The following is a 13,849-nucleotide window of genomic DNA, read 5'->3' on the forward strand; positions in this document are numbered from 1 at the left end:
ACTTGTATAAAAACAACGGAACTTGCTACGAAGTATTGAAAAAACGCAAAACAGACAAGTTAGCAAACTATTATCTTTTCAATTCATTGAACTACAACAAACTGTGTTATAGAATGTATAACAACAATAAGTAAACAAGTTTGTTATATGTAATGTATATATTAATCTATATATTCAATAACAATGACATTTAAGGTGGTTGAAATGTACTTGATAGTGAATCTGTTTTGGACACTCCAAGTACATCGCTTAATACTATAAATTTTATCGGCTTGAAAATATATGTCTCGGGATTTTTGATGTTTCTATTGCGTAAATCCCGAAAAATATTAAAATTATATCTTCGATATAATATCTTATTTAAACTAGTTCTTATTTGTTAGTTAATTTGAGTAATATCCTTGTGCAGAAAAATGTTATGAAAAAATAAAACAGGCATGACAATCTTTTTAAAAAGACCAAACGACAAAAAAAAGAAAAAAATAACACTGCCTAATAAAAAAATTAACAGGGAAACAAGGAAACGTGTTAAAAATCACTTCCAATAAAAAAATTGTGGTGGTATTGGTTAAACATAAAAAATGACAGTTTATTTATTTTCAAAAATTACTCCGCTTCAATGTTCCATCCAAAATTATCATTTAGAATTTTCAATTATTTTCAATGCAAATTACATCGAATCATTTTCATTATACATTTCAATTGTTAATTTGATATAATTGATAATTTTAATAAATTTGTGTGTTTTACATTACACTTTAACAACAACAACAATGAAAATGAAAATGGATTACATTAACAAAACAACAACTCCAATCAACACGGAAATTGTCATGGACAAAGCACCATCAAGTTTTGAAATTTCTGAATTTTCGTTTGGTATAACAAAAGTGACTGGTTCTTCGGGTTTAACTTGTTCTTCTGGTTTATCTGTCTCTGAAGGTTCTGTGGAAGTCACTGGTGGATCTACTGGTTTTGAAGGTTCCACTGGCTTTTCTGGCTCTGATGGTTTTTCTGATGTTTCTGGTTGTGATGGTTCGACTGGCTTAGAAGGTTCAACAGGATCGACTGCAGCTCTTGTTTTGTAGCATTGACCAGGTTTTGTGACAATTTCACAGTTGTCAACATCAAAAGTGTCCAACTCGATTTTAACCCAGTGATTTTTGACAAGTGTGCATATTTTGTTTTCTATTGAGAACAATACTTTAGCCGTTGAATCTGTTGGAAGTTTGTCTAGCCACTCGCCTTTGATGTGATTCTTGTCATTTTGATTGATTCTGAATCCAAAGTTGTAAACATTATTGACACCACCTAAGATGTAACTGAAGCTAAGTTCTTTTTGTGTTGAGAGAATGTACGATGGAATGTAATTACCAGCCGGGCAATTGGCTATAGTAGTATCAACCACATATTTCCCATGATTGGATTGTCGAGGGGAATCACCATGTATGCGGGATATGAGCTTCCAGCTATTCCAAACCCGTTGCAAATGCCACACTGTTTGTAATACTCATTTGCATCCATGTATGTTTTTCTGTACCCATTACAATTTGAATTGTCAAAAATGCTCAACTGAGTATTTTCAATTTTGACAGACACACCAGTTGTGATTGTATAACACTTGTTGCCAATGTTGTTTGGAACATCGACTTCGTAATTAAAAAAAAGTGCCAAAATGCGTGTCAATACCAACAAAAACGTGCCAGAATGGGACTGGGTACTGTAAGTCGACTGGATAAGCCGCAAGTGATACTGCAACAAACAGGAAGAGAGAGAACATTGAATGAATCACAGAATTTTCTTTTTCTTTTTATACTAATTATTTGGACATTTGAAAAATGAATGAAAACAAAACAACACATTTTAAGAACAAATACCAAAATAGCTAATAAATCTTAACACAATGCAATGGTTTTGGCACTGTCTGGTCTTTTTGATCTTAATTTAAATTATTCGCTTATTATTTTTAAATATTTTGAAATGAAAACAAACTTGTCTTTAAATGCATTTATTATAATTATATAATTTTATAATAATTTATTTATCGATTGTATTATTTAAAAATATAAAAAATAACAATGTCTATTTAATTATATAATGGTAAAAATAACATAAATACATAAAGTTTGTGTTCTTTAAAAAACAAAAACCACCCGGGTATATTTGAAATATTTTTTATTTCAAATGTATTAGTAATAATAATATTTATGATGTAACTAAAATCAACAGTTAAATCAATTAAATGTCATTAATTAAATAATTCTTATAAAAAATATTAAAATAATAAAACAATGTTTCAAATAAATTTTACATTTGATGAACATTACAAAATGGAGTATTTTGTGAATGTTTATAATTTGTAGGTTGTGAAATAAAATGTAATTTCAAAACGAGACCCGCAAATGTAATTATTTTAATATAAAAAATCTTCGTATTCCAAACACATGATTAAAGTTTGTTACGTTGTTAATTAAGTTGTCATTTGATAAACTCAATTTTTACCCTGCCTTAATAGTTGAAATAGTTGTTTGAAAAACTTAAACAAAAAGTATAAACAACACAATTTCATGTGATGTTCCACAAAAATTACATATTTTCTTTTGTTTTACATTTGGTCTTTTTCAAAATGGCATATTAATAATGTTTATACATACAATTTATACAAATCAGCAAGTGGTTGACACATGAATATGAATTTCAAATAATGCTGTGAATCACATGTAGAGTTTATTCTTTACAAGTAAAATTAATTTCATTTATACTATGTTGTTTTATTACAAAAAAATAAACATTTTTACTTTTTTGTTTTTTGTAAAAAATATTTTCTATATCATCATTTTTAAGGGATTCATGAGGATTGTAATTTTTCTGAGGATGGTAAATATCTTAAACATAATTTCTTTCATTTTGGATTTTTTTGCCTAAGATCAAAAAGGTATATTTTGAAACACATGATTTTCTTTAAAAATGCTATTTATAGATTTTTTGAAAGATGATTCTTTCAGTTGATTTTTACAAAAAAAATAATCTATTTCTATTTTCTGATTTACCACTTGACTAACCTTGGTTTAAATGAAAACATTTGACAGACATTTAAATTATCGAAAAAGTCGATTTTTAATCAAAATCACAAAACAAATTTATCGAACAATTTTTAATTTTTTTACAAAAATAATTTATTATAAATCAATTCATGATATTTCAAACAATAAAAATTGATAGCAAATAACATAATGATAATTAATACTTTATGCGATGACAATTTATGTATTTGCGCAAATTCAAAACGCGAGGTTTTGGATATCGATGAAACAACGATTGATAAATAAACAAATTTGTAAAATTATTGTTTTTGTTTTAAACGGTTTTATTTATATTTCAAAACATATAAACACAAGAAATATATGTTTATATTATTTTTTATACAATATCAATTCTCAATAAAAATGTGTTCAATTTATTAATCAATTTTATATATTAATTGGCGTTTTTGTTGTGTTTTGACGATTTTTGATATAATCAATTATCAAAACTCACTTTATAAATTGTTTGATAATTTTATTTATAGAATTTTAAATCAATAGTGGCAGTGCTATACATATCTCTGAGGATGGTAAGTCGTGTAACAAACAGACATTGTCAACACAGACTTAAACATCTAAAAAGTGAAATGACGTGTTCCCATATTCAAAAATAGTAACTTACTCAATATACATTTCAGATAGATGTAAAAGTGTAAACTTTCTATTTCTGTCATCCTCAGAAAATAATTGCCATCATCAGAACTCTAAATCTGTTTAAAACACAAGTTAATATCAAAATGAAACATTCATATTAAAATATACACAATATGATTAACTTTGTTATTACAATAAATTTGAATAATTGCATAAATTACAAAGTTATTAATAAATTTGTTATTTTAAAAATACATTTTTAGAAAATCAGTGTTTTCGACTTTTTCAATTTTTCATTTTGATAAAAAAACAATTATCAATTTAAATGTAAATTCAATCGTTTTGTTATTAAAAAGGATTCGTAAATAATATCAATAAGTTTATAATTATAATGTGAACAAATACAATTCACACTTTATTATTTCCCGTCTCAAGTAAGCGAGATATAATTATTGTTTTTGTTTACTGATTATTGTGGCGATTTTTTGATTGTATTTAATCTTTTGGCATTTATGACAAATTATTACCATTATTTAAAATTCGAACTTTGACTCGAAATATTAAGTGTAAATTATAACTTGAGTTATGAGAGTGGGCCTTATGGGGAACTGACCCTTATGGATTTTATTTTTGTATCCTCAGAAAAATATCTTTTAATAAAGATAGCCTTGATCCTGAGGATACACCTTATCCTCAAGAAACCTTTAAATAATTAAAAAATGAAGTATTCAGCCACTATGTGGTCAAATGAAAAATATTATTTATGTTATTAGTTGGGTTATTGGTTAAATAACATCTAAATATTCATATATATAATATCCCTTTTGAAGCTTATCTACTCCCACGAGTTTGGAACATTACATTGAAATTTGACACAAAATACAGTTAATGGACAGACTTTAATAATATAACGATGGGTTCTGTCACACTGTGACAGATAAAAACCAGTTAATAATAAAAAATCTTAAAAATTTGTGATAAAAAAGTAAAATACAATAAATTACAAATTCCAACTTATTATTCAATGAACTTTAAATTACAATAAAATATGAACATAAACTATAAACCTTTTGAAAAAATGTTAAACCAAATTCAATTTAAATTTGTTCTAATTATATGTCATAATGCGTTGTTTATTACTGTGTAGAATAAAGACACCGAGGATAGAAAAATATAAACAATTGGCTGAATATTTGAAGCCGTAAAAAACAATACAAAGTGTCTCAACACGCATTTGTATGAAAGATAAAACAACACTAATAAAAGAACAAATCAAAGCACTCAACGCCAAGTCTTAACACTTAAAACCAATGCACCAGTTTACATTCTTGAGCAAATGTTTTTGCTTTGATTAAGAAGAATGTTGCTGAAATCATAGTATGAGCCGAAACTGTTAAAAAACATTTAGATATCTCAACAAGAGAAAGTTAAGACTATGAAAAACTAAAAGGTCGCATTAGAAGATTCGAAAAAACAAATTCTGAACTTAAAATAAAATGGGATGAATGTGATAAATTTGAAAATGACATTTCTGAATGGAGACCAAATTGATACTTCTTGAACAAGTTGCCTATTTACAAACAATCAAAAAACGCGTACGTAATGAAGTTGATTGTTTTATTTTCTTCCATCTGTGAGACGTCAGTCGTTAAACACTTGTAGGTGCGCCTTCGCAGTTTCATCAAACAGAACAATGCTGTATGGTTTTCTTCTGACTGCTCTGCAAGTGCCTTTGCAATCTTTGTCTTGCCAACAACACTTGGCACAAGGAACATGAATTACTTAGTTAAGTTAGTGTCTGAACAATAACAACTTCTGCTTCTTAAAAGAGTCTCGGGTCACATCCTCACCACGCCAAACAACTTGTGTGTATCTCGTCACCAATTTAAGTAATCTTGTCTTCTTGTTCTGTGTCACTGCTTACTGTGATAGGTCCATTTGCTCACCACGTCATCTATTAGCTGTGGGGATCATTTGCACCGGCAGCATTAGTGTTACTTTTGTTTGGTTCTTCAATTTTATGAGCCACTTTTACCTCTGGGATTGCATGACACTTTAAGTCTGCGCAACCTCAAGATCTCTTGTTGTCTGGTTCAGCTCTCTCAAATGCCATCTTCTCTAGTGTCGGTTGTGTGTTTTTTCTTTACAAGTTTTTGATTTCCTCTGATTGTGAATTTTTTATGTGAAGATTGTTGCACACGCCGTCAACCAAATCAATTGCCTCCTCTTGCAAGAAATTCTCATTGATGAATCTCTTTGACAGCGACGAAGCTGCAACAAAAGCATGTCCGCGACTGTCAATTTATAATGGCTTTCTCCTGTTGCACACGCATACAAAATAGTGTGGCTTTTATCTATGAACAGAATAATTTGAATCTTCGACTCTTTCACCTCATTAGAAGCAGCATTAAGTCACTTTTCAAACAGTCCTTTGTATTGCCCATCAGCAATCAGTACACCCATATCAAGTGCACTGACTCTGTAATGCAAGTTTAAAGAAACAATATTTGACTTTTCGCTACCTTAAACATTTCACAACAGCTGTTTTATTAAAACCAGGTTCAACAAGCAATGGTAAAAAAAACTATTTTATTCGACAATATAACAAATTTGTTGTGATTTTGTTTGAATATTTTATTTGTTTATTTAATAACATTTTAATTTAATTTTCTAAATTAAAAACAACAGTTTTAATGAAATATTTTAACTATATAAATACAATGAATATCATTTTGGTGACCCATTTTTTATTATATTTAGCACTATAATATTGTATTATATTTTAATAATAAATTATCATTTAAGAATGGGTATTTTTACGAAAATAATCTCATAACTTGTAATGGTGAATTATATATTGATCTATAATTTATTAAAGTTGTTTACAAAGAAGGATTTTGAAATATTTAAATACCGAAAAACTGTAATTATAAAAATGTGTGGACTTTCTGGTTATCATGCTATGATAGTATCGAAGTACTTTGAGACTATCAAAGACTTTATAAACTTGGAGTTTGTATGCAAGAAGTTTAGTGGTAATATGGGAAAGTTTCATTTTAATCCGTTTTCGTTGAATTCCAAAACACTTGGATACTTTCCAAACATCGAGACACTTCACTTGTGGAATAAAAAAGATGAAAATTTTGGCAATGAATTTATGACCAACACAGAAGAAAATGAAGACAATGGAGATATAACCATTTTAAAGAAAAAGTTCTTTCGAATTATTGTGTGGTTCAGTGTTGATTTTGGAACGGTTGACAGAAACAAAAGTCGAAACATCCAGTTTAAAAATGTCACTTACACTGAAAATGATAGAAATAAATATGGTTATATCATACCATTGAGCGTAACATTTATTGATGGTAATTGTTTTGATGGATGCAGTAGTTTAACTAGTGTTACAATACCATCAAGCGTGACATCAATTGGTGATAATTGTTTCTTTGGATGCAACAGTCTCAGCAGTATTACAATACCACCATGTGTCACATCAATTGGTGATGGTTGTTTCTGTGAATGTAGTAGTTTGAGCAGTGTTACAATTCCACTAGGTGTCACATCAATTGGTGATTATTGTTTTGATGGATGCAGTAGTTTAACTAGTGTTAACATATCATCAAACGTAAAATCAATTGGTAGATGTTGTTTCTGTAAATGTATTAGTTTGAGCAGTGTTACAATTCCATCTAGTGTTAACTCATTTGGTGATTATTGTTTTTGTGAATGTAGTAGTTTGAGCAGCGTTACAATACCATCGACTGTCACATCAATTGGTGATGGTTGTTTCTGTGAATGTTGTAGTTTGAGCAGTGTTACAATTCCACTAGGTGTCACATCAATTGGTGATGGTTGTTTCTGTGAATGTAGTAGTTTGAGCAGTGTTACAATTCCATCTAGTGTTAACTCATTTGGTGATTATTGTTTTTGTGAATGTAGTAGTTTGAGCAGCGTTACAATACCATCGACTGTCACATCAATTGGTGATAATTGTTTTGATGGATGCAGTAGTTTAACTAGTGTTAACATACCATCAAACGTAAAATCAATTGGTAGATGTTGTTTTTCATCAAACACAGTAGTTCATTAAAGCAAATGAGTTAATTTGATAATATTTCATTTATTTATTTTTTATTATTAATAAAAATAATAATAATTGAAAAAAACAATTAATTATTAGCGAAATTAATTTTATCATTTTCTTAAAGCGCGCGAGAAATAGGAGGAGGTTACTAAAGCCGACCCCCTCTTCCACCTCCTGGTAACAGAGATTACTTAAATGTAAGATTTTGTAATTTGGTGAGTATATACCACGTCTTTTTAAAAATTAAAAACAAAAGTTAATATAACAGAATTAAGTTATATCAAGAAAAAGTATCAGTTTTTAATCAATAATATGAAAATAAAACCAAATAATTTAATTGACTTGTTATTCCATAATATAGAGACAATTTATTATGTTTTTTGTTTGTGTAATGTTATGCACATTATCAAATTTTTAAAATGGATACAATTATTTTCACAACAATTCCTTATTTTTTCATAACAAGGAAAAATAGATTTCTGTTTCATAACAATTAGATTTGTACATTTTTTCAGCCCTGTTTTAAAATAATTATTTTTTGTTTTACAATTTGCGTGATTGTTGCATAATTGGCATTATTGTTGCATATCAATATCAGGTGTTTCAGAACTATTAATTTATCCTCAAATCAATAATTTATTGTTCCAAAACAAAAAGTTGTTTCATAATTATTGTATTTTGTTTTAAAATAATATAGTATTATTGTATAATCGCATTGTATAATTTCACAACAAAACGTTATAAATTAACACAAAAAATAAACTATAAACTAAAAAATAATATAATCGCAATTGGATTCTTTGAGTTCACCCACGGAGATGAAGTCAAAGGATTTTTAATCGCGAAGAGGTTTTTTATTTGTAGAAACACCACAACCGGTAGAAATGGCAGAAAGAAAAACAGCCGATGACATTGTTACCTCATTAGTCCCACTACCACCTCAGCCATTTGTACACACAGCTCAACAATTGAATAATGAGAGGACTAAGAGGATTTATGTCGTTGTTACAGAAACACAGAGGAAGACTTTAACTGAAGAATACGCTGAATATGGGAAGGCAAAATACTGGAAGTTCTATAAATTTGGTGAAAAAAATCGTATTAGTGAGTCTTCAGTTAAAAGATTATTGGGACAATTGGCGAAAGGAGAAGACATATCGAAACCCAGAAAACAAGGAAGAAAGTTTAAATACAGTACTTCACTTCTTTCAGCTATTGCCAAAAAGTTGTCACTTGAAGGAAAAATTCTCAGAGAAACCAAAAAGGCTTTTACAAAAGAGGAGTTAAAAAAAGAATTGAAGGAGGAACTATTCTTTGAAATTGTTAGTGTGTCAAAAATGTACTTTTATATCAAGAACAAGAATAACATGGAAGAAGCAAACCATCATCACTTTTTTTACTGAAATCATTATCAGGGGTCCGATCAAATACTGATTAGAGCTTCGACTATATCACACCAACAATAATATGCAGAGTGATTACTCACTCTACCTTGGTAGTGACTCGTTAAGTTTTTCCCATGAAGACATGTATTTTTTTAAGTTATCTCGTGTTTAATATTAATTTTTATCGAATAGATTATAAAATTATACCAATTTAAATTGTTTATTAAAAGAGTTTTGTTTTGATAATATTTATTTTTTGTGTTAATTTATAACGTTTTGTTGTGAAATTATACAATGCGATTATACAATAATACTATATTATTTTAAAACAAAATACAATAATTATGAAACAACTTTTTGTTTTGGAACAATAAATTATTGATTTGAGGATAAATTAATAGTTCTGAAACACCTGATATTGATATGCAACAATAATGCCAATTATGCAACAATCACGCAAATTGTAAAACAAAAAATAATTATTTTAAAACAGGGCTGAAAAAATGTACAAATCTAATTGTTATGAAACAGAAATCTATTTTTCCTTGTTATGAAAAAATAAGGAATTGTTGTGAAACTAACTATATTTTATAAACTTGAGATTTGGTGTTTTTGATCAATTTAATTTAATTTAATGCTATTATAATTGTTTTTTAAATTGTTTAATAATTTCGTTTATTTTTTAATTCAACACTTAAAAACACTTCCTGTTAAAAGTGTATTCAAATATTCATTTAATATTTCGGAAATTGACCACTTATTTTTTATTATAAATATAGTAAAACAAACTAAATTAATTAATTTTCAAAATTATCAATTATTTACCAAGTGCAGTAAAATCAAACAAAATAACAAAGTTTTTTCTTGTTAAAATGATTTGTCGTTGATTTACAACGTCTTATTTAAACCTTTATCGTTTAGTTTTGTTTTTCAAAATCATTAAACTTGTTGACACTACTTTTTAAACTCGATGTGTTTCACAAAAATCAATCAATTAAAATGTTTTCCAAAACTCTGTACCGTTTCCAAAATTTATAAAAACCCTTTGTCCCAGTTTCCCGTTATTTCCTATTTTTTATTTGTTTTATTTTACTGTTTGTTGAACCAACAACGGTACACAGTTTAAAACCCTTAAAAACCAATACAGTTTCAATTATTGAACAAAAAATCGGGAAATCACCCAAATATTGGGTAAATCTTCCCCGATTTTCTAGGTTCGTTATTTGGTCAGTGGTTTATTTTGTAACTAAACGTGAGTAAAACAACATATTTCTAACAAACACAAAATAAACGATAATATAATGATTAACTAATGATGTAATAAAGACATCATTGCATCAAATGATACAACACTTAAATTAATAATAAGTTTTTGTTTATTTCAACAATTAAAAAAGTAATCGATAACATAAAACAAACATTTAAACAATCAAAGTTATTAATCAAAAGAGTCTTAAATAAAATAAACAGTTCAAAAATTAAAAAAAAACTTTTCAATTGTAAGTCTTAATGTTATTTTTTTTCTCTCAATGCTTGTTTTACTCATTAGTACTTTTCATTTTTATACAAAACACGACTTGGTGATTCTGTAAACATGGACATTTAATTATAAAGTTGTGTTTTATCTTTTTGGCAAAAATCGTGTTATGGTAATCAAAATTTTAATCCCAAGTTTGTTTTTTATATTTTTCAAGTAAATTTTTGGTGCAAGATTTATTTGTCAAGTAAAATTTAAAAAAGTCAAGTTCGTTATTTTGTTTTTTTCGAGTAAATATTTTGAACAAAAAATGAGGGTTAAGCAAAGGAAAAAATATTTAGAAATTATTTGTCTAAAAAATCGGGGCATCCCAGTACAGAGTTTTCAAAAACAGTTTAATTTATAATTTGAAAATAGTATCATAACAATATTTAATATGAAATTATATTGTTTGCAACAATGTTCAGTCTAAAAAAGTATTATATCAGTAAAATTAACAACATTAGATGACGTTAAAATAACCAGTGATTAAAATGAATAAGATAGTTTTATTAATTTTTGTATTTTATATTATAATTATATTCAGTAGTTTAATTATTTTAAAACATATGAATTATTGTAGTTTATTTTATTTTTTATAATTGAAAGTGAAGCAAGAGTGGCCGAGTGGTCCAAGGCGCTTGTTTCAGGTACGAGTCTTTTCGAAGGCGTGGGTTCGAACCCTACCTCTTGCATTTTATACACTTTTGTTTTATATTATTTTTTAACAATTTTTAATTGATTTAAAATTAGAATGTTTACTTGGAATTTGAAAAGTTAATAAATAAAAACTCCAAAGACTGAAGCGAACTAAAAGAACTGCCTAACGATATCTTCAACAAAAAATTTTAACCAATTTATATATAAGCAACAAACTTGAAAGAAGAAGACATTCAAATAGGAGAAGAAGGAGCTGAAGTACAAGACTTGTTGTAGATAATGGATCCGGTATGTGCAAGGCCGGTTTAGCTGGTGATGACGCATCACAAGCTGTCTTCCCATCAATTGTTGGAAGACCAAAACAAGTCTCAGTAATGGCTGGTATGGGCAACAAGGACACTTATGTTGGAGATGAAACACCTCAAAGAGAGGTATTTTGACTTTGAAGTACCCAATTGAACACGGTATTGTCAACAACTGGGACGACATGGAGAAGATCTGGCACCACACTTTCTACAACGAGCTCAGAATTGCACCAGAAAAGCACCCAGTCCTCTTGACCGAAGCCCCAATGAACCCAAAGGCTAACAGAGAAAAGATGACACAAATCATGTTCAAGACTTTCAACGTCCCAGCCATGTACGTTGAATTGGGGCGTTCTTTCATTGTACGCCATTGATAGAACGACTTTATTGTCATAAATTCTGGTGACGGTGTCTCTCACTGCGTCCCAATCCATGAAGGATTCTCACTCCACACGCCATTCTCAGAATTGATTTTGCTGATCAGATCTCGCTGACTACCTCATGAAGATCTTGACTAAAAGTTGTTATTCATTCATTTCAACTGCTGAAAGAAAAATTGTCAGAGACACTAAAAAATACTCTGTTACTTTGCTCTTGACTTCAACAAAAAAAAATGCAGAAAGCTGTTTCATAATCAGAACTCGAGAAGTCATACGAACTTCCAGATGGTCAAGTCATCACTATTGGCAATGAGAGATTCAGATGCCCAGAAACACTCTTCCAGCCATCATTCCTTGGTATGGAAGCATTAGGTATCCACGAGACAACTTACAACTCAATCATGAAGTGCGATGTCGACATCAGAAAGGACTTGTACGGAAACATCGTCTTGTCTGGTGGAACATCAATGTACCCAGGCATCATCAGCAACTTGAGAAGGAGATGGTTGCTCTTGCGCCACCAACAATGAAGATCAAGGTCATTGCACCACCAGAGAGAAAGTACTCCGTCTGGATTGGAGGCTCAATTCTTGCTTCATTGTCCACTTTCCAGAACATGTGGATCACCAAGAAAGAGTACGACGGGTCTGGACCAGCCATCGTCCACAGAAAGTGCTTCTAAAACTTTTTGTTTTCAATTTTGTTTTTTGAATTTTAAACACAATATAAAGCATTGTAAAAATTTATAAGTTTCAACATTGAGATTCTGATAAATAAATAAATTCATGATTAATTGTTCAAAAATTTAAAATCAAATTAAAATCATGTTTAAAAAATTGTTTAATAAAACAATTAAATTTTAAAACAACTTCAGAATATGTTCAATAGAATTTATTTGACTACATAATAAAGATATTTCCCAAACAACTAAAACATTTACCAAATAGTTGAATATAAACAACAATTTATTGTTTAATATTAGAAAAGTGGGAAAAACCCCTGTCCTCTTCCATAGCCTCTGAAGATGCCAAACCCAATAACAGAGAAAGAAAATTAGTTTTCATCTTATTTATGCAGGGTATCTGAAATATTTTGAAGCCGACTATAGTCCCCATTTTGTTGGTAACACCACTTGACTTGGATTTGGTCTGGAGAGTTGCTTCAGCACTTGGTGCAGTCCCATGTATCCTCACCTTATATCACAGAATTATAATGCCGATGCCAAAGAAGAAAGTAGCTGCAAAGGCTACGAAGAGTGAGGTGAAGCGACTGATTAAGAAGAATTGGTATTACTTATTTGGGACCGCTGGTTGTTGGTTCTTCGTTGATATTGCGTTCTATGGCAACTCGATGTTTAATTCCACGGTACTACAAGTCATTGGATTTAAACCGAAAGACACGGACAGTGATCACCGGCAAGGCCCGATCTCCACTGCAATAAAAAATTTGATATTAGTCTCAATTGCATTCCCTGGCTTCATAGTCAGTTTCTTATTAGTCGATCGGATTGGAAGAAAGCCATAACAGTTGTTTGGATTTGCTGGAACAGCGGTTTGTTTGTTGTTCTTATGATCGGAACAGCTATTTCTGAACCATTCTCGTCCAAGTTTGGTCACTTAGCGACGTTCTGTACATGTGGTGGATTGATGATGATTAGGTTCTGTTTGTTGTTCATTGCCCCGGAAGGAGAGGGCGTCGATATATAAGATGTCGTGTTCTCTACGGGTATAAGAGGTTCGAAGACGACACTTCCAAAAGTGTAGAGAAATTCAAATGATTATTATTTACAATCATTATTATTTGATAGTTGTCAAGATACCAATGAAAAATTAAGTAATTATT

The 13,849-nt window shown here is 29.4% G+C and overlaps 3 protein-coding genes across 3 annotated transcripts; 2 read left to right on the forward strand and 1 right to left on the reverse strand.

The window, feature by feature from the left end:
* Window positions 1–790: 790 nt before the first annotated feature.
* Window positions 791–1,524, reverse strand: EIN_464030 (hypothetical protein; the record flags this gene model as incomplete). The annotated part of the gene is made up of 2 exons (XM_004253783.1): window positions 791–1,322; window positions 1,406–1,524. The coding sequence occupies 2 exons, from the start codon at window positions 1,522–1,524 to the stop codon at window positions 791–793; spliced, it is 651 nt and encodes a 216-aa protein (XP_004253831.1).
* Window positions 1,525–6,519: 4,995 nt separating this feature from the next.
* EIN_464040 (hypothetical protein) lies at window positions 6,520–7,767 on the forward strand (the record flags this gene model as incomplete). Its single annotated transcript, XM_004253784.1, has 1 exon — window positions 6,520–7,767. One exon carries the CDS (start codon window positions 6,520–6,522, stop codon window positions 7,765–7,767), a length of 1,248 nt encoding a protein of 415 aa, XP_004253832.1.
* A 3,845-nt stretch (window positions 7,768–11,612) lies between these two features.
* EIN_464050 (actin, putative) lies at window positions 11,613–13,531 on the forward strand (the record flags this gene model as incomplete). Its single annotated transcript, XM_004253785.1, has 5 exons — window positions 11,613–11,703; window positions 11,754–11,978; window positions 12,266–12,453; window positions 12,495–12,668; window positions 13,106–13,531. The coding sequence occupies 5 exons, from the start codon at window positions 11,613–11,615 to the stop codon at window positions 13,529–13,531; spliced, it is 1,104 nt and encodes a 367-aa protein (XP_004253833.1).
* Between the last annotated feature and the right edge of the window lie 318 nt (window positions 13,532–13,849).

The sequence above is a fragment of the Entamoeba invadens genome (assembly GCF_000330505.1).
Source record: "Entamoeba invadens IP1 unplaced genomic scaffold scaff_1105074724635, whole genome shotgun sequence".
NCBI lineage: Eukaryota > Evosea > Mastigamoebida > Endamoebidae > Entamoeba > Entamoeba invadens.